The sequence below is a fragment of the Vulpes vulpes genome, chromosome 16 (assembly GCF_048418805.1).
Source record: "Vulpes vulpes isolate BD-2025 chromosome 16, VulVul3, whole genome shotgun sequence".
Lineage (NCBI taxonomy): Eukaryota > Metazoa > Chordata > Mammalia > Carnivora > Canidae > Vulpes > Vulpes vulpes.
Genome location: NC_132795.1, coordinates 12,820,227 through 12,845,130, shown reverse-complemented (window position 1 = coordinate 12,845,130; position 24,904 = coordinate 12,820,227). Strand labels below are relative to the sequence as shown.

General features: G+C 35.2%; 1 protein-coding gene and 1 long non-coding RNA gene across 13 annotated transcripts in view; one reads left to right on the top strand and one right to left on the bottom strand.

Annotated features, from left to right (window-relative positions):
- The window catches only part of LOC112922593 (uncharacterized), a 168,566-nt gene that overhangs the window by 66,476 nt on the left and 77,186 nt on the right, over positions 1-24,904 (top strand). For 5 of the 7 annotated variants that reach the window (XR_011997909.1, XR_011997906.1, XR_011997908.1 and 2 more), the window contains exon 3: positions 618-690. This is a non-coding gene — a long non-coding RNA (uncharacterized lncRNA). Of the gene's footprint in view, positions 1-617; positions 1,484-5,435; positions 5,517-24,904 lie in introns of those variants that run through there. The other 2 variants (XR_003235493.2, XR_011997904.1) reach the window with 2 other exon arrangements.
- Positions 258-24,904, bottom strand: MYL1 (myosin light chain 1). Of its 6 annotated transcripts, none has more exons than XM_072741954.1 (8): positions 12,064-12,215; positions 11,270-11,294; positions 10,987-11,014; positions 6,792-6,935; positions 4,080-4,253; positions 3,561-3,638; positions 1,155-1,197; positions 258-587 (listed from the first exon to the last, which is right to left on the bottom strand). In XM_072741954.1, exons 1-7 carry the CDS (start codon positions 12,198-12,200, stop codon positions 1,169-1,171), a joined length of 615 nt encoding a protein of 204 aa, XP_072598055.1. In that variant the 5' UTR covers positions 12,201-12,215; the 3' UTR covers positions 258-587; positions 1,155-1,168. The 6 variants fall into 6 exon arrangements, with proteins under 6 accessions (XP_072598055.1, XP_072598054.1, XP_072598057.1 ...); XM_072741953.1 differs by having other exon boundaries at positions 258-575; XM_072741956.1 differs by lacking the exons at positions 11,270-11,294; positions 12,064-12,215 and adding an exon at positions 24,518-24,904 and having other exon boundaries at positions 258-575.

Genomic DNA, 24,904 nt, shown 5'->3' with positions numbered 1-24,904 from the left:
CCACTTTAATCTTAAATTACCTGGATAGTTTATATTAAGACACCTCTGATCCTATCATCTGAATTTTCTCAGTTGTCTATTTCACTTTTCAGTAACATGATGGTGATGATGATTCAGTTTGTTATTGCTATGTTCTGCAGTGGTTTTTATCTTTAAAAGTTTACAATTCATCCATATTCTGTACAGTAACAAAATAATTGAAAATTTAAAAATTACTTTCTCTAAGCAAGAAGATAAAAACACAATGCAACTTGGACTTTCCAGACTGACCAAAATTATTTATTGATTTAGTATTTTAAGGATGTCCATTGACTCCTGGTGGAAAATGAAAAGTGGTGCTTGAATTTGAGGTTGTCGGTATTTTATCCTTTTTGTCTAGAGCAGGAGACACTTGATTTGTGTGGTATGAATACAATTCAGAGAGGAACATGAAGTATATAAAAATTCAGGGAGTCCTTCAGTCTAGAACGGTCCATGTTGTTTTACTGTCTGAATGATGGTAAGCAGGTCTGGACGGTGAGTCATGGGTGTTACTGCAATAACTTTCCAGCCAGTCTTCATAAATAATGCTTGATCTAGAAGGGAAACTGAGTTAAATATTCATTGCATTTTTTCAGAAAGAAAGATGGGGAGGAAATAACGTGAAGTGCAAAAGAAGAAAAAAGCACACAATGAACCAGCGCTTCAAAGGTAAGTCATTTATTTGTGATAACCTAGTTGCAAGTGCTTAAGTTTGAACTGTGATAACTGGGTTTTCTAGAGCAGTAATTGTTTAAAACTACATTAATTATTCAAAGAACTTAGGCTCACACTTTTATTAGTATGATGTTCCAGCCAAATTAATTAACTAGTCTTGGGCTTGTTGAATCTCCAATGCGTAATTACAGTAAAATCAAAGGTAGGGTTTTCAGCTGGAATCAAAGATCTCAGAAATTTTTGCTTCTACACTTACACAAAAACAGTCTATTTCCAAATAACCCATTTCAGGAGTTGAAATGGGTTGAAAGGAGTTGAAGTTTTCTGGTTAATATAAATAAATCTTAATTAAGAAATAATACTAATTATATGCACAGCACACAAAATGAAGTTGTTGAATTTTTTAAAGACACAATATCAAGAAACCCTTATATAATAAAGAGCAAATGGGTATTTACCTTGAGAGCTCCACTTAGTTGGACATGATATGCTTAACAAAAGCTGTGGACAGAATACAGACAGTTTAGAGTTAGAAGACTGTCAAGTGTAAGGAAAGAGAGGTTTAGCAAGTTAGTTCAATATTATTATTATTTTTTAACAATAACAGTAGCATTTATTTTTTTAAGCTTGGTGCAGTCCATTATTCTTCATCCTGGATTCATGGCCTTTCCCCTGACTTTGTAAATTTAATTTTTGAAATAAGTAGTATATCCACATGGTTAAAAGTTTTCCTTAGAATATGAACGAGCTTGTAAAAAATTGAAATGTTCTTCACCACTGTGTCCCACCTATCTAGTTTGTCTTTACCACAAAGTTGGGGGAACTATTATGCATGTATAATAAAATACAAATACCTGTTTCTAAAAGATTTTTACCCTAATGGTGGCATACTCTACAAACTCCTTTGCATTTGCTTTTTTCCACTGTAGAGAAGAAAATCCTTTTAATTTGGGGGGCACTGTAGGGAAATTCATTGTGTAGATATACCAGAATCTCTTTGATATATCCTACATTGTTGGACATTAAGTTGTTCAAATATTTACCAACAGTACAACAATGAATAACCACATATCACTCATTTCACTTGAGTGCAAGTATATCTAAAAACTACATCCCATGATGTAGATTTGCTAGAATTATTAGTACTATATCACCATATCAGGGTTTTAATGATTGACATTCCCAACAGGAATGTATTGACATTGGCTGTTTGTACACACTCTCTCAACCCAAAGTGTTATCAAACTTTCAATCTTTGAAAATTATCTTATTGAAAAATAGTATCTTGGGACACCTGGGTGGTTTAGTAATATTAGCCTTCGGCCCAGGTCATCATCCCAGGTTCCAGGATCTAGTCCTGCATCAGGGTCCCTGCATGGAGCCTGCTTCTCCTTCTGCCTATGTCTCTGCCTCTCTTTTTGTATCTCTTATGAATAAATAAATCTTAAAAAAAAGAAAAATGGTATCTCCATGTAATGTTAATCTGCATTTCTTTTATTATTAGTGAACCTTTGCATATTATATTATAGATATTTTTATTTCTTTTTCTGTGAATTGTTTATGTACTTGTTAATTTTTCTATCAGGATGTCTCTATTAATTTGAAATAGTGTTTTTTTTTAATTAGGAAGATGAGCTTTTGCTGATACTGATTACTTTTTTTTTATTGTTTTTGCTATTTGTCTTTTGACTTTGCTTCTGGTGAATTTTGCCATATGGAGTTAAAAAAATTATGTGGTTGAATTTATCAAGACTTGTAATGCCTTCTGGGTTTTTATCAATGTTAGAAATACCTTTTCACTCCAAAAGTTATACAATAATTTATCCACAGTTTTTATGCTTTCAGCTTTTACATTTAAATTTTTGAACCATTTGAAATTTATCCTGGTATGACATCCAGATCTGACTTTATTTTCTAGATGACTATTCACTCCTCCAAACAATATTTATTGAATGATTCTTCTTTTATGTAATCTTTTTATGGCAATAACCAAATGTAAAACTTTGTTTATAGGGGGAAAAAAGTGTAGTTTAATCAAGATTATCAGTGAAAATGTGTTTGGCTGACTTCTTTTCTTTTGTCCTCTCTTCTCCACTTCTTTCCTCTCCCTCCTTTCCTTCCTTCTTCCCTCTGCTTTTCTTACTTTTTCACAAATCATTAGACCTCAGAAGTCTACATTTACATCAAAGCTGTAAGCATAGCTTTATAGAAGAGTAGCCAGTTCGTCTTTTAGGGGGGATAAATGAGTTTCTCATTTTATTGCAAAATGTTAAATTTACAAATTATATCATGTAGTTTTATTTTGCACCTTTATTTTGTGGGATGTGCTGTTTTTCAGACCCTCTAGGTGAAGCTGCTGTAAATTGGTAGCAGGTCATAGATAGTCGCCATGAGATGACTTTGATTTAAGCAAGAACACTAGACAAGGAGAAGAACTAAATTTTAGCACCAGCCCTTCCATTAATGATGTGACCCTCACTCAGTAACTAGACCTCTTTAGCCCTCAGCTTCCTCATTTTCATAATTGCTTGTTGTAAAGGATTTTGAGATCTCTCCAACTTTAATATCCTATTAAGCTTATTCTGATACAAACCATGTCTATCTTACAGATATTTTATAAAGATCTAGCAAGAAAAAAATACATGTGAAAACAGATTTTAATCTGTATAACAATACATAGGAGTGTCAAAACCCACTGGAATAAAAATCTTATGTGTATAGTCAGATTCTTCTTAGAGTTACCGTGTAATTGATTGTAATAAAAAAACATGTAATTTCAATAAGAGAGGCAGAGACAAAGAGGTTATTTTAACCAACCCAATCAGTTGAGAGTTGCTATAACCACCGAGCACAAGAGATTGTACCTTCATAGTTGATGCAGCCATTGGAGTCTTCCTGACCTGCCATCAGGGCTTCCACTTCCTCCTCTTTCATTTTTTCACCTGATGAAACAAAACACTTTGCTCAGAAAGAAAGCCAGAAGATATTTTCTAAATTCCATCATAAGTGATCAGTTTTGGGCTCCTGGAGACTGTGATTAAGCTCTTGGAGGACAAGAATCAAGCCCATCCTGTTCCTCTGGCACTTAGTACATTGTTAATGAATTGTTTTTAAGTGAATGAATTAAATACGTATTATCCTGATCATCCAAACTCTATCCTATAAGAACTACAATGCTTTACTTATTCATTACTAACTTACCTTTTCCACAAAACAAACCCCACTGACACTGAAGCCAATAGAAATAGTCATTAATTTTTTACTATTCTTTTTCACCTTGTAGCTTTTCCCTTTAACTAATTTATTATGACTTGATTCCCCCAAGTCACGCTCTTTCCTATATATTCTGTGCTATTAAGTCCGCTGAAATAAATTTTTCTTACCCAATGTGGCTAAAACATGACGGAGTTCAGCACCCATGACTGTGCCGTTGCCTTCCTTGTCAAAGACACGCAGACCCTCAACAAAGTCTTCATAAGTGCCCTGGTCCTTGTTGTTGGAAATAGCTTGCATCATGGGCAGAAATTGTTCAAACTCAATTTTCTTGGCATTCATCTCTGGAAGAAATTGCAATTTGGAAAGTTATTAGCTACCATAAAATGTCATTCTGAATCACAAATTAAAGTTGAAAGTTCATTTCAGATGATCTAAAATATCTTCATACAGCTAAAATTTCTGTTGGTGAATTGCTGATGACAAAGAAATTGGTAATAGATAATAGCATGAGCTCTGGGGTCCTAGTGCTTAAGCTGTTATCTCTGATCCATCATTTATAGCTATGTAATCATGGGCAACTTTCTTAACCCTTTTGCACCTAAACTGTTTCATCTGTAAAATAGAGATTCCTCATAGTGTGTGAGTGCTAAATGAGACAATACATGCAAAATTTATTACAATAACCTGAATAACCTGAAACAAATGGAGTGCCAAGTAAGTGCTAGCTACTTTTTATTAGTATTATCAATTTAATATTTTCTATAAATACCAGAGAAGCAATGTAAAAATAAACTGATACAACACATCTATTATAGCATATAAATACAGTAAAACTTAGCTCAACTGTAACATGTAAATGCTTCCTTTGTCCTGAGCTTTTGTAGAATGTCAATGTCTTCAAATTTTAAGTGAATTTAAAAAGAAGACTATGGGGCACCTGGGTGGCTCAGTCAGTTAAGCGACTGCCTTTGGCTTAGGTCATGATTCTGGGGCCCTTGGATCAAGCCCCACATTGGGCTCCCTGCTCAGTAGGAAGTCTGCTTCTCCCTTTGCTCCCCCCTTTTGCTCATGTACTCTTACTTGTATTCTCTCTCTCTCTCTAGAATGAATGAATGAATAAATAAATAAATAAGTAAATAAATAAATAACTGACTATGAGGAGAGTGTGTATGTCAAATACCTTGTGATCTCCTGACTTTTTTGCAGTTTAGAGGTCTGGGGATGGTAAGATTTTCTCAGTATCTCCTAACAAGGTAAATTGTGCTCGCAATAAAAGTATCTAACAGACTATCCAGTTGGATGTGAATGGATTAAGTTATGTAACACTAAAATCAAAATTCCCTTTTACTAGATTTTCCTCATAGAATAAAAATGAAATAGTATTAAAAATATCAAGTTTGAATGCTGAATAAAATGAACATTTACTGAAATTCTTAAAAAGATGGGTGTTTAGTAAGTTAGAAAGTGGCATCAACAAAGTAAGATCTAGCTTATTGTTCTCTTACTTTTTCTCATGTTCTCAGCTACCTTTTGTGTGATTTACCTGGACATTTTTCTCTAAAGAAAATGATGTTTAAGAAAAATTCCAACAGACCGATTTAGAGGTAGGTTTGCTTGAAATCAAATCCCCTCCCACTCTGGTAACAAAGGAAGATGGTCTTTTCAGTTATCAAGGGTAAAATGAGAGGAGTTGCTTTTTGCTAGATTATTTGCTTTTTGCTTTCCCCTGGTTTTTTTTTTCCCTCATGGCAAAACTAAATAGGCCAAATATCTATTTGAAAAAATTTCAGGGGTATCCCTGGGTGGCTCAGCCGTTTAGCGCCTCCCTTTGGTCCAGGGTGTGATTCTAGAGTCCCAGGATCAAGTCCCGCATCAGGCGCCCTGCATGGAGCCTGCTTCTCCCTCTGCGTCTCTCTCTTTCTCTCTCTGTGTGTGTCTCTCATGAATACATACATAAAATATTAAGAAAAAGAAATAAAAAGCTTTGCATATACATTAGAAAATTTAAATTTTTTTTTCAGTTTTGTCTCATCTTTTTTGTTCAGGGTGGTATTATCCAAGAGACTATTTCACTTTGCCATGAACCATTGGGATCAAAAGGTTTTTTTCTTGTTCCAGACTAACTGGATTAGTGTATTGAGCAAACTTCTACAATGTTGCCACTTACATATCTCGCTGTCTTTTGTCCCAGGATTTACTTGGGGGGACTGAGTGTAGATTTTGGCTTAGATTTTTAAGTCTTCTTATAAGCCTTTGGAAATAGGAAATACTCTTATTATGATGCCATTCTGTCGATTCTTAATTAGGATAGCTGAGTTGCTTTTAAGATGGTCACAGAAGCAGGGTGTCAAAGGACAGAGCACTGAGCAAAGTCAGCAGGTATTTTCAACCTCCTGAAAGCCCTGAGATTTTAATTCCGCAGCTTCTGTCCATGTGCCATTGTAATCTACTGAGTTGTTTACAAAGTGTATTGTGTTTTAGCCATATTTAACGTTCTTGCAAAATGAGTTTTTGCCTTTCAAGGTTTGAAGAAAGTGTACAAATTTGGATATTATTTCATTCATTAACCTTTAAATTCTGAGCATTAGGTAGGATGATGATGATAATGATGTTAGCTTTAGATCTTATTTCATTAGCATGCAATTTTATCATGCTTGCAAATTCTCGAAGGAAGGTTAACTTATTTTATGAGGAAACAACTGGTTCTAGACAGCTAAGAAGCACACTTACCATCAAGGGCAAATTAAATTCTATTCTATGGACCTTATTTCTTAATAACTTCTCTTTTTCTTACATTCTCTCTCTCTCTCTCTCTCTCTCTCTCTCTTTCATGTGTGTGTGAGAGCTGGCTTCCCAGCTTCTTGGAGAAACTTGGTTACCTTCATTGCTGGGGTTTCCCAGCACCTTCTTGACCTCCGCATTGGTGGGATTTGTGCCCAGAGCCCGAAGGACATCGCCAACCTGGCTTAAGGTGATCTTACTGTCACCTGTTCTGTCAAACAGGAGAAATGCCTCCTTGAATTCTGCAAGAAGCAAGAAATATTAGAGTGCTTTTTTACTTCTTCAGATCTATAAATTACTCCTAACTTCATCAAGGATCCAGTTCACACTCTCCTCTGTTTTTCAACTTTTGTAACCACTAAGTTATCTTTGGACTCTCCTTTTTCCTAGCTCAAACAGCCATTGACAACCCTTTGCGACTTTTCTTTTTGGATCTACTCCAAGACAGCATTTCCAACTTCAAATCATATATTATTATTATTAATCAGATATGGAAATTGAAGCTTCTTGTCATATTTATTCATATTTCCTTCGTCTGCCTGGCAAGCAGACTAGGTTAAAAAATTCTGAGGTCTTGAGAAAGCTTAAGAACTCCTCATAATTAAGAAAGTTAATAAAATTTCAAGAAAACAATTTTTCCATCAGGATTGTGTTATATAAGGTTAACCCAGATTTCTCAAATTATTTAGAAAAACCTCCTCTTGGAGTACAAATTTCCTAGACTCTTCCTTGACTGGTTATTTTCAGGAGCAACTTCATTTTTCAGGAAAAAAAAATTAGAAAAGTGAAACAAATCTCTAAATTCTATGGTGTCATTTAACCACTTCAGTATATGACTTTAATAGGCTCCTCCTATAATCAGTCTGGAAGGAGAATATTTGTTTGCCTCTATCACTATGATAATCTCCTTAAACCTTACTCTTTCTCAGTTAATACATTTGACAACATGTTGCTATATTAGCTTTAGAATTTAAGTATACATTTTTATATATATACTTAAATTCATTTTTAATGTATACATTAGTTCATTACATTTTACATTACATTTACATGTAATTCAATACATTTTTTAATGTATACTTAAATTCACATGCAATTTTAAGGAAAAATACAGAGAGATCTCTTAATTAAATACTCTAGTTTCCCCCAGTAGTAACATTTTGCAAAGTTATAGTATACTATCACAACCAGGATGTTCATATTGATAGACATCAATTTTATTCAGATTTTTCTAGCTTTATTTGTACTTACATGTATGTACATATAAGTACATATTTTTCAAGTGTTGTCTCTTTTTATCACAATCACTCTATTGCTAACTTTCCCTAAACTTTGTCATTCTCTGTTGATGGGACTATTTTGGCCTTTCAGAAATTATGTTAACAAAGAATTAAGAAGTATATACCAAAAAGACAGAAAAGGGTACTACTATGAATTAAGGGACAGGAAACAACAATTTAATTGAAACTTCTAAACTTAACTAAAATAAATTTTCTGGAGAACCAAAAGTACTGACGGCAACTTGTTGGAATTAATCCCAGCAACACTCAAAAAACCATTTGTGAATGAACTGGTGAGCTGAAAGCAGTGTATTTAGGCCATTAGTAGCCTCAGATCAAAAGATGCCACCTAGATAGATTACTCAGCAAAATACCCCGTTTTATCATCCCTCCATCCCTTGATCTAAGGTTGCACCAGACATTATGTTTACAACCAACTTAGATCATGTCGCCATTGTTTGCTAAAATTTCCCCTTTAGATTCTATGCAATTTATCACTAACAAATCATTCCCCTAAACTAAAAAGCATGCTCTAGGCACGGTGGGGTCATTAGTCAAATATTATTTTTCATCTTTCTAAGGGACATGTGAAACTGAACTATTCTTGTTACTGGCTCCAGGCTTTCATGCAGATTGCTCAGAGGGCTCACTATTACTCTGGTCAGATGCTGATATAGAAATAGGATTTTATGGGCTGTAATAGAATCTCTCTGACATTAACCCTTTGTTGATTTAAACAAGAAAGATATTGCTCTTCCTACCTCAGATTTTTAAGATTTATTCTCTTGAAGAGTCTAGAATAATGGAATATTATTATTATAAACTACTACCTAGAGACTGGCCACCTGTTTTGTAAATAAAGTTTGATTGGAATACAGCCCATTCATTTATGTATTGTTTATGGTTATTTTTAAACCTCAGTGATGGAGGTGAGTTGTTTTCACAAAGACTCCCAATAAAGCCTAACATACTGACAGTTTGGCCCTTTAAGAAAAAAAATTGACAGCCCCTGGGCTAGACCAATACTGTTCTAGACCTTTTTATGACAATCAAAATGTTCTATATCTGGGCTTCCCCCAAAAAAGCCTGTGGCTCTTGAGCACTAAAATGTGACTAGTGCAACTGAGAAAATAGATTCTTAAATGTATTTATTTTTAATTAATTGAAATTTTAGTTTAAATAACCACATGTGGCCAAGTGACAACTCTACTGGACAGCACAGGACTTTAGAATGTGATAATTTTCCTTTTTATTTTTTTATTTTTTTTATTTTTATTTTTTATTTTTTTTTAATTTTATTTTTTTATAATTTTCCTTTTTAAAAAATTCCTTGCAACCTGTGATACATTCAAATAGAGCTGCCATGACCAAAACTCTTTAATCATTGAACAAGAAAGGAAACAAAGTTTTCATTCATTCCTGAAAGCATTGTGTTTCCATTTAAATTTTAAATGCTTACATTTGTTTTCCTGGCATAACAGAAAACCAGTCCACCACACCAATGTTTCCTGAACCTCTATATCTAAGACCTATTTCATTTATGTAGTTATAGGTTAATGGTCAACAGTAAATCCTTCTGTCCCTGCAAGGGTTTTTTTTAAGTCTTCTATTGCTCTGTCCCACCATAGTTTGGCAGTCAAAATGACACTGTAAATTAGATATTTGAGAGGACTAGTTTGCAGTTGCTGATAATATGGCAGTATCAGTAGTTAAAAATTCATTAAAAATCAAATAATTTCTAGTAGAATTACCACTGTTTTCAATTTAAAGAAAAAAATGGTCCTTTGTAGTATAATTTCAAATGCTCTTGAGTTCTGAGCCATCAAATCTTCTAATCTCTCAACATGAGGCCATCAGCCATGCTGTAGATACATGTGACTTTTTACTAAAGCAAATATCCTTTTTTTTCTTAATTGATGTCCAAATATGAAATATCCTAGACATTGAAATAGACTGAAAATGTGGAATTTTTTAGGTAGAAAAGCAAATATTTGCATAAGTTCTTATTAAACACCTATAATTATAATCACTTATATATTACATATCATAACATATATACATGCTAATTTTTGACCATATCCTAATTTATATGTTATCATTTAACTAAATTTTTTCTTCCCCTCCCTTCTATTGATGTATTTCTGTTTCAGTTTCTTTGAACTTGGGACACTTTCACTCCATAAAACATTCTCCCCTACACTTTGAGAGAAGTAACACATCCTGTGGAGTATGGGATCTCTTGGATCCAAAGGCCCAGAGGAGAAAAAAGTGGAAGTGTTAGGAAACTTACTCAAATTTTCTTGAATCTTAAGAGTTTAAAGTCTTCTAGTTAGTAACTGCTTTTATGAAAATTTCTCATTAGTTTAAGCTAATGCCAGATTTTGATCCTGTTACTTTGGGTCCTTGAGCAAGTCCTATCATCAATTTGAGAGCCTGTCTTCTACCTCTAAAGATGAACCAGGAGATGTTTAATGCTCCTTGCAGTTTTATGATAGACTACTCCTCTTTCTTTGTTTCTGAATTCACTTGTATTCTATATCCACTTCACCTACTTCTCTCAAGTCACTCTGATGCCCATTGAAATTATGTAGGTTTGGTAACTGGGCAGTTTCACAATCAATGCCATTTTCTAAATAGAACAATTCAGACCTGCCAAGTCTTTCTTTAGGGATTTGATGAACAGATTAGCAATTCAAAATCTACAACCTTTCTTGGGGTAATATATATGGTATTGGCTACTGTATCAAAATGGTATTACTTAGAAATCAGTGAATACAAGGACCTATTTTATGGTATCTGTCTTTTGTTTGCTTAAACCTTTGACAACTGATTATAGGCAAGGGGTTCAAGTTGAGAAAACTTATATTTAGAGTGATTGAGAGCATTTATATTTAGAGTGGAAACACCAATGAGGATAATTAGGAAGAGCTAATCTCATCCCAAAGGAGTCAATTTTCTCACATGCCATCTTTATGAGTGTGCACATATTAACAACTGTATCTTTCGAACTTACCATCCTGCTGTTCCTTAGAGAACTCGATCTGTTAGAAAGAAATTAACCACAAAGAATATTTTAAGCAAACAAAGATGCCCTGATTTTTTAAGTGTATCCAAGCTCATTCCCTGAATCATCATCAAAGTAAAGCTCCAAGAGTAAGCCGACTTTTCAGAGTTCAGGCATAGCTTGGACACTAACAGTTTGAGCCACGCAGTAACATGCCTTAGAGGTAAGAGAGATTTCAGAAACTAGGCAGTACTCTGCCTCCATGTGGAGTAGAGAAGCTCACTTCACTTACCAGCAATCTGCTCAGCGCTGAAGGACTGCAGTGGCAAGAGAGAGGGAGAAAGAAAGAAACAACTAGTACTCTTTCAAATGCATTGACAGAAGGATGAGTGCTCTCTGTTCTGAGATTTTTAGGAGGACATGTAGGTGTCATAGAGTAAGAAGGTTGCCTTAGGATACTTTCGAATCTAGGAAAAATAAGCTATTGCAAAAGATAGTTAGGGAACATCTCTCTGTTTCTCAGTCAATGAACCAATGATTTAACAAATGCTAAGTTAAATGACTTCCTGGAATTCTATAGTAATCTGTGATATATTTAAGATATGTCTAATACAGATACACTGCATTCAGAAATACAGATACACTGAATTAAAAAGATCTCCTTAAGTCTTTTTTCTACTTAACCGGTAGGTTTTTGCTCTATGTGTCATGTCAGAAGTAGTTTATTTAATTTTAGCCATCTTCATCAGACTGTTTTTAAAGGTATAATATTTTGCTATACTAGTAGTTTCCACCCCCACCCCACGGTTAGGTATAATAAATCTTATGTGATATAGCAAAAGTTAGTGAAGCATATAAAGTACTGCTTTGGGGAAAAAGATGTATTTTTTTTCAATTAGCATAATAGCTCAAATTAATCTCTTCTATCCTACCCCACCTCAACAAAAAGCAAAGGTAGATTCTGTAGACTTCTACTGAATATGTTCTCCCCTCAATTCTGTTCCTTGTCTGCCTTTCTACTCAATCAGGTCATATGCACGATTATATCCTCCTATAAAGGACAAACCGTTTTCTCCTAGGACCCACCATGGCAGAGGCTCTGGGCTGCGGAACAGTGGCAAAGCTGAAGAGTGAGTTGAGGGCCGCTCCAGTCCCTGAGTGGGGCCTCCTTTGCTGAGGCTGCCTTTTATTGTGGGGGGAAGCTGTGACCTCACAGCTAGCATCAGGTTTCAGAGAGAAGTGGCCACTCCCCTTAGAGAGTTCTTTAGCTTTCTTAGGGCAAAGGGAAGGAGGGCTCTGTACCCTGAGGGCTATTTTTAGGAAGCCAGAACCTATGAGTAGACAGCCATAATGAGACGAAGCCTGTCAGTACTTTTATGGTCTTTATCCCTGAGGTGTTCTCTTGGAGTCTCTTCCTTTAAGAAGCTTCTTACTTGCTCAGTGGCAGAGGAGCTTAGAATTTCTCTAACATTCAGGCTGACCCCTTCTCTTGATGAATTATGGACTTTGCAAACTTCGAGTCAGCAAGTTTTGGTATTTAATGGAAGTTTTTGGATGGACTGGTTTGAGGTTTCAAATGGCACTTGCTATAGAAGGAACATCCTCTGGAGCTCTGTCCCTTGTGGTCAGGTTCAGAAGACTTGAAGAGGCCATGAGTATTCTCCATGTTTCTTAGGGTTCACCCAAGTGACAATGCTGTCAGTTCTTGAAATATCTAACTAAAGACCACTCTTCTGCAAATTGTATTCTGAGACATACAGAGTTTATCTAAGCCAGGGATGATTTTGAGCTCATTAGTTTTCTTACATTAGGGGTGGATATTTTCTTCCATCCTCAGTCTCCAGAAAGACCCAAAGCAGGGACTATAGAATGCTAATTTATACTTTAGGATTTTAAAGATGTCTAAGGGATTGACTGGTAATGGATTTTCATGGGAGCTTACCTGAAAATGGGAGGTAACTCCCTTCCTAGAATGGTACTGTGAAAAGTGGTACTAGGAAGGAGTAGTCCTAGAATGCCCACGAATGTTCAGACAACATGTTGTTTTTTTTAAAGATTTTATTTATTTATTTATTTATTTATTTATTTATTTATTTATGAGAGACAGAGAGAGAGAGAGAGACACACACACACACAGACATAGGCAGAGAGAGAAGCAGGCTCCATGCAGGGAGCCTGACGTGGGACTCGATCCCGGGTCTCCAGGATCACACCCTGGACTGAAGGCGGCACTAAATCGCTGAGCCACTCAGGCTGCCCTTGACAATATGTTTATCAGTTTTCTACATACTTAAAGCAGTTTATAGGTATAAAGGATGTTGGAGATCAATTTTGATTTAAGTACTGTGTCAGCAATTGTTTTTAAAGGAATGATCACCAAAAGCACGAAGTTTCCCCCTGCTAGACAGATGAATACTTCGCAACTTTCCCTCAAGCCATTTAGGAAAAAATCAATATTTAAATGCACATCACTTTCTTTTTTCCATATCACTTTTTGTCCAAAGTTTGCAAGTAATGAAAAAGATCTCATAGGGCCAAAATGATGATTAAAAACATAATTTAAAAAATATTACTACCCAGGAAAATGTATTTTCATAAATAGATATTTTGAGAGTTTATGAGAAATGGAAGTTAGTAGAAAAATTTAAGTGCTTTAAATTATTAGGAAGAATGGAAGGGAAGGACAAAAGTGGAAATTTGTAACCTTTGATAACTGTGTAATTTAGAGTCTCATGATTTTTATTTAAATGCAAGTTAGTTAACATATATGCTAAAATTGCTTTCAGGTATAGAATCTAGTGATTCATCACTTACATATAATACTCATCACGAGAGCCCTCCTTAAGGCCCTTCACCCATTTAGCCCATCCCCTGCCCACCTCAACCATGGAGTCTCATGATTTTTGATGCCCAAATTAAAGCCATGAGAGCAGAACATGTTTCCGTATGTTCTCTTTAGTCTTGTAATTATATTTATGTATCGTGTCATTAAATTTGAATTGCTCTATGAGTAATATTGAGAGCTAGTATGTATCTTTAGTAGAATTAATAACTACAAATAATACAAAATAAATCCATCAAAATTGCCCTACATTATGCCCTATGTAATGCTCATTTTCTTTTCTTTCTTTTTTTTTGAATATAAAAATGTGTCCTTGAGTTTTTATAAAATATGGTGAATTTTTGTAAAATCTGTAAACTGGAAAGTCATTTTAAAAATTATATTTATGCTATAGATAAGCTATTGGATATTATGTAAAGGTTTTCTATTATTAAAACAGAAGTGGCAGGCAGTTGTCAAACTATTTCACTCTACTTCCTCTGTATATCTTTAGCACATAGAAGATCAGAATTTAGATTTTTTTGTACCTATTAAAAATCAAAGTAAACATGTAAGCGAGTTATTGACAACAATAAAAAAGGCTACAGTGTAGTCCAGTCTAGAGAATAAACTATAGTTTAAAAGTGAAAAGACCTGAATGCTGTGCTCATAGAATAAATGGGAAATGTTACTTTATCTCTGGTACACTAACAAATGATGAAAAGTTTCTCTTGCCTCTCTTCCTTGGTGTTGTAATGATGAAGTAATCAGCTCTTTAAACAAAGGCATGATATAAATACAAAATGTCAGCTGATTTAGGACTCAGTTTGCTGTATCATCATTTGGTTTGTTTTAAAAATTAGACTTAAGTCTCTTCTATCTGGAATGCTCTCCTCTCATCTTTGTTTCTTAGAAATTAACTACTCAAAGTCCTGATAAAATCTCCCCCTCTTGAAAGAAACTTTTCTCTCTACTTAGCTCCTTTCTTCCAACTGAAAGATGTTTAACCTTCCTGGTAGTAAGCTTCTGGAAAGCTCAGGCCATTACTGAAAGCCATTTACCTTTGTCCGTGATGCACACTGAACATAGGCCCACTCCAATTTCTTCCTGCTATATAGAGTGCTGTCCCTGCCTTCTTCTTTTTTTTTTTTTTTAAGATTTTATTTATTTATTCATAGAGACACACAGAGAGAGAGACACAGAGAGAGGCAGAGACACAGGCAGAGGGAGAAGCAGGCTCCACGCAGAGAGCCTGACGCGGGACTCGATCCATGGTCTCCAGGATCACGCCCTGGACTGCAGGCGGTGCTAAACTGCTGTGCCACCAGGGCTGCCCCCCCTGCCTTATTCTTATATTTTATTCCTCATAGCTCTAGAAAATATCTTGCCTATATTAGTTCAACAGATTTGCAAAAACTAACATCATTAGAACACATGTAGAGTAAATTTCTCCTTCAAATATGAGCTTCTCCTCTAGAATATTTTATTGCCCGAGGGAAGAGACTTCATCATCTCCTTTAAAGAGCTTACATTCTGCAGAAGGGGCATATGTTCTCCCTCAGTGCTACACATCCAGCACCTGGAACTGCAAAGCATATACTAGGCATGCTCATTGCTCATTTTGAATTATTGATATACGTGCCTTTATATTTCCAGAGCCTTTCCTTAGATTTTATATAAATGTTTATTTTTAAAAATGATTTTATTTATTTATTCATGAGAGATGCAGAGAGAGTGGTGGAGACATAGGTAGAGGGAGAAGCAGGCTCCCTGTGGGGAGCATGATGTGGGACAATGTGGGACTCAATCCTAGGACCCTGGGGTCATGACCTGAGCCAAAGGCAGACACTCAACCACTGAGCCACCTGGGCATCCCTATATAAATGTTTATGATCAGGAATTCTAATTTGCCAACGCTTGATTTTTTTAAAGATTTTATTTATTTATATGACACACAGAGAGAAAGGGTACACATAAGCAGAGGGAGCAACAGAGGTAGAGGGAGAAGCAGGCTCTCCTGTAAGTAGGGAGCCTGACATGGGGCTTGATCCCAGGACCCTGAGATCATGACCTGAGCTGAAAGCAGACACTTAACCAACTAAGCTACCCAGGGCCTTGATTTGCTTTTTTACAGGGCTTTTCCATCTTAACCTAATACCTCTGTTAGACTGTTAGTATAATAACTACATTCTACTTTTTTGTGACTCATGTGCTCTCTGGTATTGGATTTAGTAAGTAGCAGTTTACAAGTTACTTGTACTGAAAAAGGTTTTTTATTGCAATGTTTACAGATCTTTTCTCACTTTGAGGAGCATTTTTCTATTAGTAATCATGATGTTTGGTTAACTGATTAAAGACAAGATAAAGCTTCTGGTATATAGAAGGAATTAATTTATAGGGAAAATATGAGAACAAATTTAATCAAACAGGTCTTGAAATTGCTGTATGTTAAGCTTTAGTTTAACAAGAAGAGCTATAATTAAGGACTATCTGGGAGATCCATGACATTGAATACTGAGTGAAAATGCCCCAGGAAGGGACACAGACTATAGTCTTTAAACAATTTCATCTTCCCTGCAAGACGTAATGAGGCTAATTCCTGGTAAGGCTCAGTTAAAGAAGTTAATCTCACCAGGGCTGGGATTCAAGCAAGAAAACATTGCTGCATGTTCTCTAATTTAATGCCGGGCAGAGAGGCCTCTAAAGACTTAGGATGTATGCAAACCCTAAGGAAAACTTAGATGATTAATTTTCACTCTAATCACACAGAGTGACCAGGACTCACCATAAAAGGCCTGCAGAAATACTTGTTTTGAAAATAAAGAATTTTGTGCCTCAGAATAATTCGCTTCATTTAAAGGATATACCTATTTTTTCATAGCATTTTTTTTTATCTCAACAAAGATATACTTAGGCTGGTGACTATAATATGATATAAAGAGGAGACATTAAGAACAACGAGAATACAATACCAGCCCAGGCTGTCTAATATAAGAGAGATGGCTGTATTGGATGCATTGATCTGAGCAGAAGGGGAAATGAGTAATTCTGTGCTCAGAAAGTGTGGACTAGTCAAATAAAGCAAAGGCTGAATTATTAACATAACACAATTCACACTATAAGAATTAATGAGAAGCCTAACTGAATTTTAACAAAAATTTTAAGATGTGACCTTAGTTTATACTTTAGAATTTTTATTAGCTTTCCTTTGGTTAATAATTGATAGATTTGAGAGTTGTACCTTCTCTGTTTTATACATTTATTTGCATGTAGTTTATTAAAAACAAGTTGTGTTTTGTTTCTTCTTTCCTCTTTTTATTTTCATAATGGGGCATTAGAACATTTCTTGGTGTGTGTGTTTTAAAAAATTTAAAGTGTCTGCTTTTTCCTACTTATTTGGAATGAAATTTCCTCTTGTGACCACAGCAATATGTGAATATTGGCATTACCATTTTAGAGATTTCAGGTCTTTTCATATGCTGGAAAGAAAACTAGACAGGGATTGAAGTACATGGAATTTGTTCTGTTATAACAAAGTGTGTGTGTTTTGATTAAATAACTTCTCTTATCTGGGTCAAGGCTTCCTCAGATATGGAATATTATACTGTGTGATTCCTAGGGTTGCTATGGTTCTGCAATGTTGTGAGTTTTCCATGCTTTTGTTAATAGAATCTACCTCAACTCACTCTTTTTAAAAAGACTTTTTTTAAAAGAAGATTTTATTTATTTATTTGACAGAGAGAGAGAGAGAGAGCACAGCACAAGCAGGGCGAGTAGAAGGGGGAGAGGGAAAGAAAGAAGCTGACTCCCCATGAAGCAGGGAACCCAATGTGGGGCTCCTTCCCAGGACCCTGGGATCATGAGCTGAGCTGAAAGCAGACACTTAACCAACTGAGCCACCCAGGTGCCCCTCAAGTCACTTTTTTAATGGAAAAGGACATGGTACTTAACAACTCAATAAGTAACATTATTTTGAAGTAATTTAGATAAAGAGGAGTCAAAATATAATTTCATAACACTGTATTCAAGTGAATCAGGTGTTTTATGAACAAGAGACATTGTACCATTGGGCACTTACTAGGTACAAAGACTTTACTTGTCACAGTGGTAGGAAGAATATAAAGTTGAACAAGATATGGTCTTATCTTTAGGATATATCTTTTTTCTCTGGCTTCAGTTCACTACCATTAATTTTTGACCAGAATGGCAAGGATTTATCATCCATATGGTTTACATTTTAAACTAGTATAATTAAAGCCGTTGCTACTTGTATATTGCAATTTTTTTGCCCTCCAAATTCTGATTTGGAGTGAGAAACAAACTGTAGAAGTTGATGTAGAAACAAACTGTAGAAGATCTTATTTTCATACAAAAAGTATTTCAGTATGAGGAGAAGCAGAAGAAAGTGTAAGATCAGCAGACTAAATATAATCCCTTCCATAATTTCCATGAGTCAGATGGTGCTTAATGCTGGGTAATTATGGAAGGACTGCTAAAGACAACTTGCCAGGGGGTTCATTCGCAGCATTAAAATGTCAAGAGTCTAAATTTGGCACTGTCACTTTGTGGTCTCCTTGTCTTGCAAAGATTTCATTATCTTTAAAATCAAAAGGGCTATTCACTATTAACTGGTGAACATATCTATTCCTTTCCCAACTGCATTTTACTTTGCAAAGGCATTATCCAGTTACATATAATTCAAAATATAATTTTAGAGACTTACAGAATGCCCTTTAGTATTTTCCCACTCCATTCCACCTGTTCTCTTCTTGTACAGCATAGATGTTTGAGAGTGGAAACTTGATATCGATACCTAGTGGTAGTCTCAAATAATTTTTTATTTGCTCCTAAGGTAATATTCCCACTGCAAACAGACTGATATTGCCATTTGTTCTATTATAGTTACATTAAAAATTAATTCATATTATTGAAAGGCCAGGGTAAAAAAAAAAACCACATTTTTTTAAAAGTAGGCTACATACCCAGCATAGAGTCCAGTGCAGGGTTTGAGGTCAAGACCCTGAGATCAAGCCCTGAACTGAGATCAAGAGTTGGACGCTTAACTGACTGAGTCACCCAGGTGCCTCAAAAAAAGACACTCTTAAAATTACATAAAGAAAACTTAGAGACAACTTATAAATGTTTTCACCCATTCCTTTTAATCAGAAATGGACTTTTTCTAGTTCTTTTCCTCAAGCTAGTTAAGGTTAAGATTTAATCGTGATATATGTAGTATTATATTTCTACACATCACTTAAAAGAATATATGGTTGATATTTCTTTCCAGTTTCAAACATGCTATCTATTTGTTAACAAAATGAGATCTCATACCTTTGTTAGAATATTAGCCTAATGCCAAAATTTGGAGGTCAGTTTTGGTATATATGTATATTTCATTTAAAAAAACCAAAATTATTTTACTTTATTTTTAAGATTTTATTTATTTTTTTGAGAGAGAGAGCATGAAAGAGAGAGAGAGAGAGAGAGAGAGAGAGAGAGCAGGAGCAGAAGGAGAGAAGCAGACTCCCTGCTGAACAGGAGACTGATGCAGGGCTCAATCCCAGGAACCTGGGATTATGACCTGAGCCAAAGGCAGGCACCCAACCAACTGAGCCACCCATATGCCCCACCAAAATTATTTTAAAAATTCAATCCATTTCATTACTTTGAAGAGCATTTCAAAAATACTTTGGTACAGTTTATTTTCTTCAGCTGTATTGGGATATAATTGATGTAATGTAGTGTAAATTTAGGGTGTACAATGTGATTTGATATGTGATAATTTTGATATTATGAGGCTGTGATTGTATAGTGGTTAGTACTCTGTGATGTGATATTGTGAGATGATTACCACAATAAAGATATTTGATACATCCATCACATCACATTGTTTTTTAAAATTAAAAAAAGTGTGTGTGTGTGTGTGTGTGTATGTGTGTGTGTGGTGAGGACTTTTAAGATCTACACTCTTAGCAACTTAAAGTATACAATATGGTATCATTAACTATAGTCGCTATGCTGTACATTGGATTCCAGAACCTATTCATCTTATAACTGGAAGTTTGTACCCTCTGACCGTGTTCACTCATTTACCCCACCCCCAGCTCCATCATTGGCAGCTACTAATTTATTCTCATAACAACTTTAAAAAAAAAAATCCATGTTCCATTTACAACTCTTTGTAAGAGTTGTAACTCTTATATAAGTGACTAGGAATCTTTCTAGGTTCCTAATCTTCCCATCTTCCAACTGTACAAGAGAGCACTCAACCTATCAGCAACAGGTGCTAAGATAGAGGAAAGCTGTGGAGAACAGAAGTGTACTGCCAAGGTCGAAAGTCTAGGTGAGTTTGCTCTAACGTGGGCCTGTCACTCCCTCCTCTGGCTACACAGGATTGTGCAGGGCAATATGAGATCCACTCTGTCTCACACTGCTAAGAATTTAAAAAGTCTTTATGTACTTTTTTTTTTTTTTTTTTTTTTTTTTTTTTTTTTTTGAGGAGAGAGAGAGAAACGCAAGCAGGCTTCATGCCTAGTGTGGAGCCTGACATGGGGCTTAATCTCACAACCCTGAAATCATAACCTGAGTCGAAATCAAGAGTCAAGCACTCAAACAACTGAGCCACCCAAGTATCACTTCTTCACACATTCTTAACAGCAACTTACTCTTTATAAACAGGAGGCAGTCTAGGACATGATTACCACAGTTGGCTCTGGATTTGGCCTGGGAGGTTAAATCCTAGCTCCATCACCTACCAGTTATTTGATCATGGACATAGCACTGAATCTCATTAGGCTCAGTTTCTTTTCTTGCAAAATCAGGCTAAAAACAACCTCAATATAATGTTTTGAGGATTAAATAAGATAATAGGGCACAGAATTAATTCTCAATGAATATTTATTATTATATTACAAAGAACTTTATAATTTTCAAAGCCTTTCATGGGCCCTGACCTCATTTGATTTTCCCAAGAATTCTTCAAAGGGAGACTAGGTTTGTATTAGCCTTGTTAGAGCTGTGAAAAAAGAATTTGTAGATTAACGCAGACAATCCTATATCTGGACCGGATCAAGTCAGGTGTTGCAATTTATGTATAAATGTATACATAATATTTGCCACCACTGAATACCCATCAGTAAATAGATGAATTTATTGGGAATGCTGTATTTCCAAATTACTCATTAAATTGGCATTTTAAATCTCCCCAAGTGTATGGTAAATTGTTGAGATTTGTTATTGGATGAGTTCTGTCAATGCATTCTATACTTTTACCACTTTTTGCAATATCGCTTGTAGTATCTAGTCAGAGGTGACCTGATTGAATTACAGTGAATACGGTAAGAATCCAAACTTCAGCAGCACAAGGAAAGACATGATTCAAAGTCTCATTGCCACATAGCAATCCTGACTTATCAGCTAAGGCATGCATCATGCAAAAAAATTTACTTACACATTGAAGATCTTTTAAAATCTAGGCACATAGTCATCTCATTACTTATTTTCTTTCATTATTTCAACCCTTGGCTGAAGTGTTGGGCAGCAGGTGTTAATTCTTGTGTTTGCACCTGCAGCTATACTCATGGTGGGTTTTAATTCCTACACTTGAGATTCTTTCAGGCGGTGTTTTTAGTCTGGACATCATTGTTGGAAGTGTCAGCTCTCTGAAAGCAAACAGTGCTTAGGACCACCCAGGACAGTAACTTTAATGTTCAAATGTCAACAGTCTTTGGGTTTTTGAAAAGGATACTCAGAAAACCCGTTAGCATAGGATGTCAGGTAAGCATTCCCTTGATGAATATCAAAGGTTTAATGCAGAACAACTGAACAAATGTTCTAAATAATCAACAAACTAGGAAATCAGGTTGGAAAGCACACTATCATAAATTGATAAAGATTGAACAATCTTTAACAATATTAAAGATTGTTCAGAGTTTATGGGGAATTAAATATATGGCTATTAAACATGGTATATTATAAAGTGGAACATAGATATTAGCTGGGAATAGTAGTGAGGAATTAAATATTACTATTGCTATGCCTGTAGTCCTACACAGAGATAGTTACACTTACACTTTAACATTACTCAAAGTTTAAAGGACAGCCAAATTTCTAATCTTATATGATTTATGAAAGAAAGTTTAAAATCCAATTAAGTTTTGTTCTTTACCGAGTTTTCAGAAAGTTAATGAACACATAGAACAGCTCTATTAATTTCCTTAGAGTTCATTTTCTCTGCTTGAAAAAAGTTTATAACTTATATGAGGTAATATATCTAGAAACATCATTAAGTGATTAAAAGCATCATAATATGAAATGTTTTAATGTACATTTTAATTAGCCTTGTTACCTACTGGGATGAAATTAAATTTTATATAGTTCTCAAGTTGTACCACATTCCCTGGCTATACTACCTATAAATGTGCACTGATTTCATATTGATGAATGCAAATCATTGAAGGCATTTAAAATTCCTTTAAAAAATATGTTCGTTTTGATTCGGTTCCTTTCATTTTCTCCTTATTAGGAGTAGGCAGGCTCTCTGAATGAAAAATAAAGGTTAAATTCCTCCTACTTCTAGAGTCTTTTGATGGCTCCTTTTTGGTTTGCATACCTTATCAGGTTCCATCCCATCCCTTGTTCTGTAATGAACTGGTGAAGACATAGCATACCTCACCACTAGAGATGCTCTAAGGGTATTTTCTTCTTTTGTGTAGTTGTGCTAGCTACATTAGCCATGCTAGCATTAATTCAACATAAAGACAAAGGACAAACTAATTTTTCAAGATTTAAAAGAGTATGACTTTCCTGCTGACTGTGAGCAACTAATCAGTTTAATCTCTGGGTTTAAAAAAGTGGTATTTTGCCTTTTTTCAGAGACTTCTTACTGTCAAACTGAATATTTATTTATATATTTAGTTCATATTTCTTCAGGGGAGAAAAATTAATGCCTGTATTCCTTAGTAGGGTATTTTCTTTTTCTTCTTAAGAAGGCATATTCCCCCCCCTCCCAGATGTTTGTAATCCTAGGTGCAAAGAGGTAATATTGTCTTATAAGTCACAATAAATATAGAGAAATAGCTTTGACACTGATTCATATCTCTAATCTTAGGATACAGTGGAAAGTCAAATGATACAGATGATTGGAATTATTGTCGTGGCCATAATCATGTTCATTGTATAATGTAGTCAGTGTGCATCTATAAAGATACATTGACTAGAATTGCTGGAGATGAAAAATTTGGCTTCCTCTTAATGAATTATATGCAGTCCTTTAGGTAGAAAACCATTTATTAGAAGATCTGACATGCATTTCTCCTCCTAAGTAGATATTCATTAAGAATAGTTCCTAACCAACATTAGATTCTCTGACCAGCTTTTTCAAATATGACTTTAGGTACCTACAAATTCAATATAAAATATTTGATAATCCACTCCTGCTTTGGAACATAAATTTTATATTTAACTAGAATGTTATAAAAATTATGAATATATTTAATGTCATCACGTATATCTAAAGGTGATCCGATTCAATATTTATGTCAGGAGTATTTTTTTAAAAAATCCATGATTATACTAAAATACTCAATGAAATGTTTGTTTATAGGTCAGTTTTATCATTGCAAGTAAACAGTATTAATTTAGCAAAATTTACATTTATTATGTACAGAACTTTTGGCTTAAGAGACACGATCACCTAACAGGCCCTTTTGCTCATTAGTTTTCCATATAAAGCAGAGTTCATTAGATAAAGATTTTCAAACTGTCATTCAGAACAAGTCCCAGTTAAGGAGGAGAAGGTGCATGTTTGATGGATTACATCACTGAGAGGGGAACAGGCACATCCGCTGTGCCATTTTCCCAAAAGCAGATCATCTTTTGGCAGTTGAGAACTTTGATCACAGCAAAATGTTGACACAAAAATCAATCACATTCTCTTTAGTTAAAGATCAGTATACAAGAGCTCAAAGACATAAGCTAAAAGCCGTATAACCAAGTTTTATAGTATTTGGAGTGTTAGTTTCATTTAGAAGCAGTTTACAATTCTGAATTAAATACTGTATATAAATAAACAAGATGACAGTTATAGTCACTGAAACACTTGAGTGCATAATTGTCTGTACTGAGATCTAATTTAGTGTTGTATCAAATTTTATTAAGCAAAGCTGAAGGAATTATCTAGAATTGCAAAAATCTCTTTTTCAGATGAAATAAGGCAGCTGTCAAATAAATACAGCCAGGACAACTGGGTCATCAGCTGTTTTTAAACTTTTGGAAAAAAGTAGGGGCAAAAAATTTCTTCTAGGTGTAGCATCAAGGTAAGGGATCCAGTTTCTGCAGAGATTTTATTTAAAACAAAACAAAATGAAGCAAAACCAAAACAAAATAAGACATTGGCTTAACTATTGGCAAAACACCTTCGCACTTATATACTTTGCCCCCAAATTGCACTCTGACCCATTAGGGAAAAAAGAAAACCAGAGATCAAAAAATGGAACAAATGGAGGTTCTGCAATAATATCATATTCCTAGTAATTTTACTGAAACCATACGTTAGAGTTTATTTATTTTCTGATCAAGATTCTTTTCTCCCCCAAATCTACCAGTTCATGCAGGAACACTCTCTCTCTCAGTGAAAAAAAGATACCACTTTGCAAGTTCCTAGAGTTTCCTACTGTTGAAAGATGTTTCAGTGACCAAACAGTTCACCCCCTTAGTTACCTTAATGGCAGAGAGGTCAATTTTTTCTTCTTTGGGTTTGGCTGGGGCAGGGGCAGGTGCAGGTGCTGGGGCAGGGGCTGGGGCAGCGGCAGCAGCAGGTTTCTTCACATCCTTCTTTGGTGCCATTTTGCTTAAAACGATGGGTTAAAAAAAAAAGGTAAAGGAGCACCTCCAAAAGAACCTGTCAAAATGATTCTTGGAAGAGGAGTGGTGCTTCAGTTGACCCACAGCCCAGTGTTTTGAGGGTGGACCCAGAGTGTTACATGGTATAAGGGCATGCATATATATTTCACTTAGTGCCTAATAGAATCTTGACACATGCGGCTGGATTGGACAGTTCGCTAGTCAAGGGGGATGGCATTCAGGCTCAGACTATAAATGGAATCT

Excerpts from the sequence above, each read along its gene's own strand:
- MYL1 (XM_072741954.1), bottom strand. The coding sequence starts at position 12,200 with ATGCTAGCTGTGAGGTCACAGCTTCCCCCCACAATAAAAGGCAGCCTC. Across the intron at positions 11,015-11,269 it reads CAGCGCTGAGCAGATTGCTG|ATCGAGTTCTCTAAGGAACA; the intron begins GTAAGTGAAGTG and ends TCTTTCTAACAG. Across the intron at positions 6,936-10,986 it reads CTCTAAGGAACAGCAGGATG|AATTCAAGGAGGCATTTCTC; the intron begins GTAAGTTCGAAA and ends TGCTTCTTGCAG.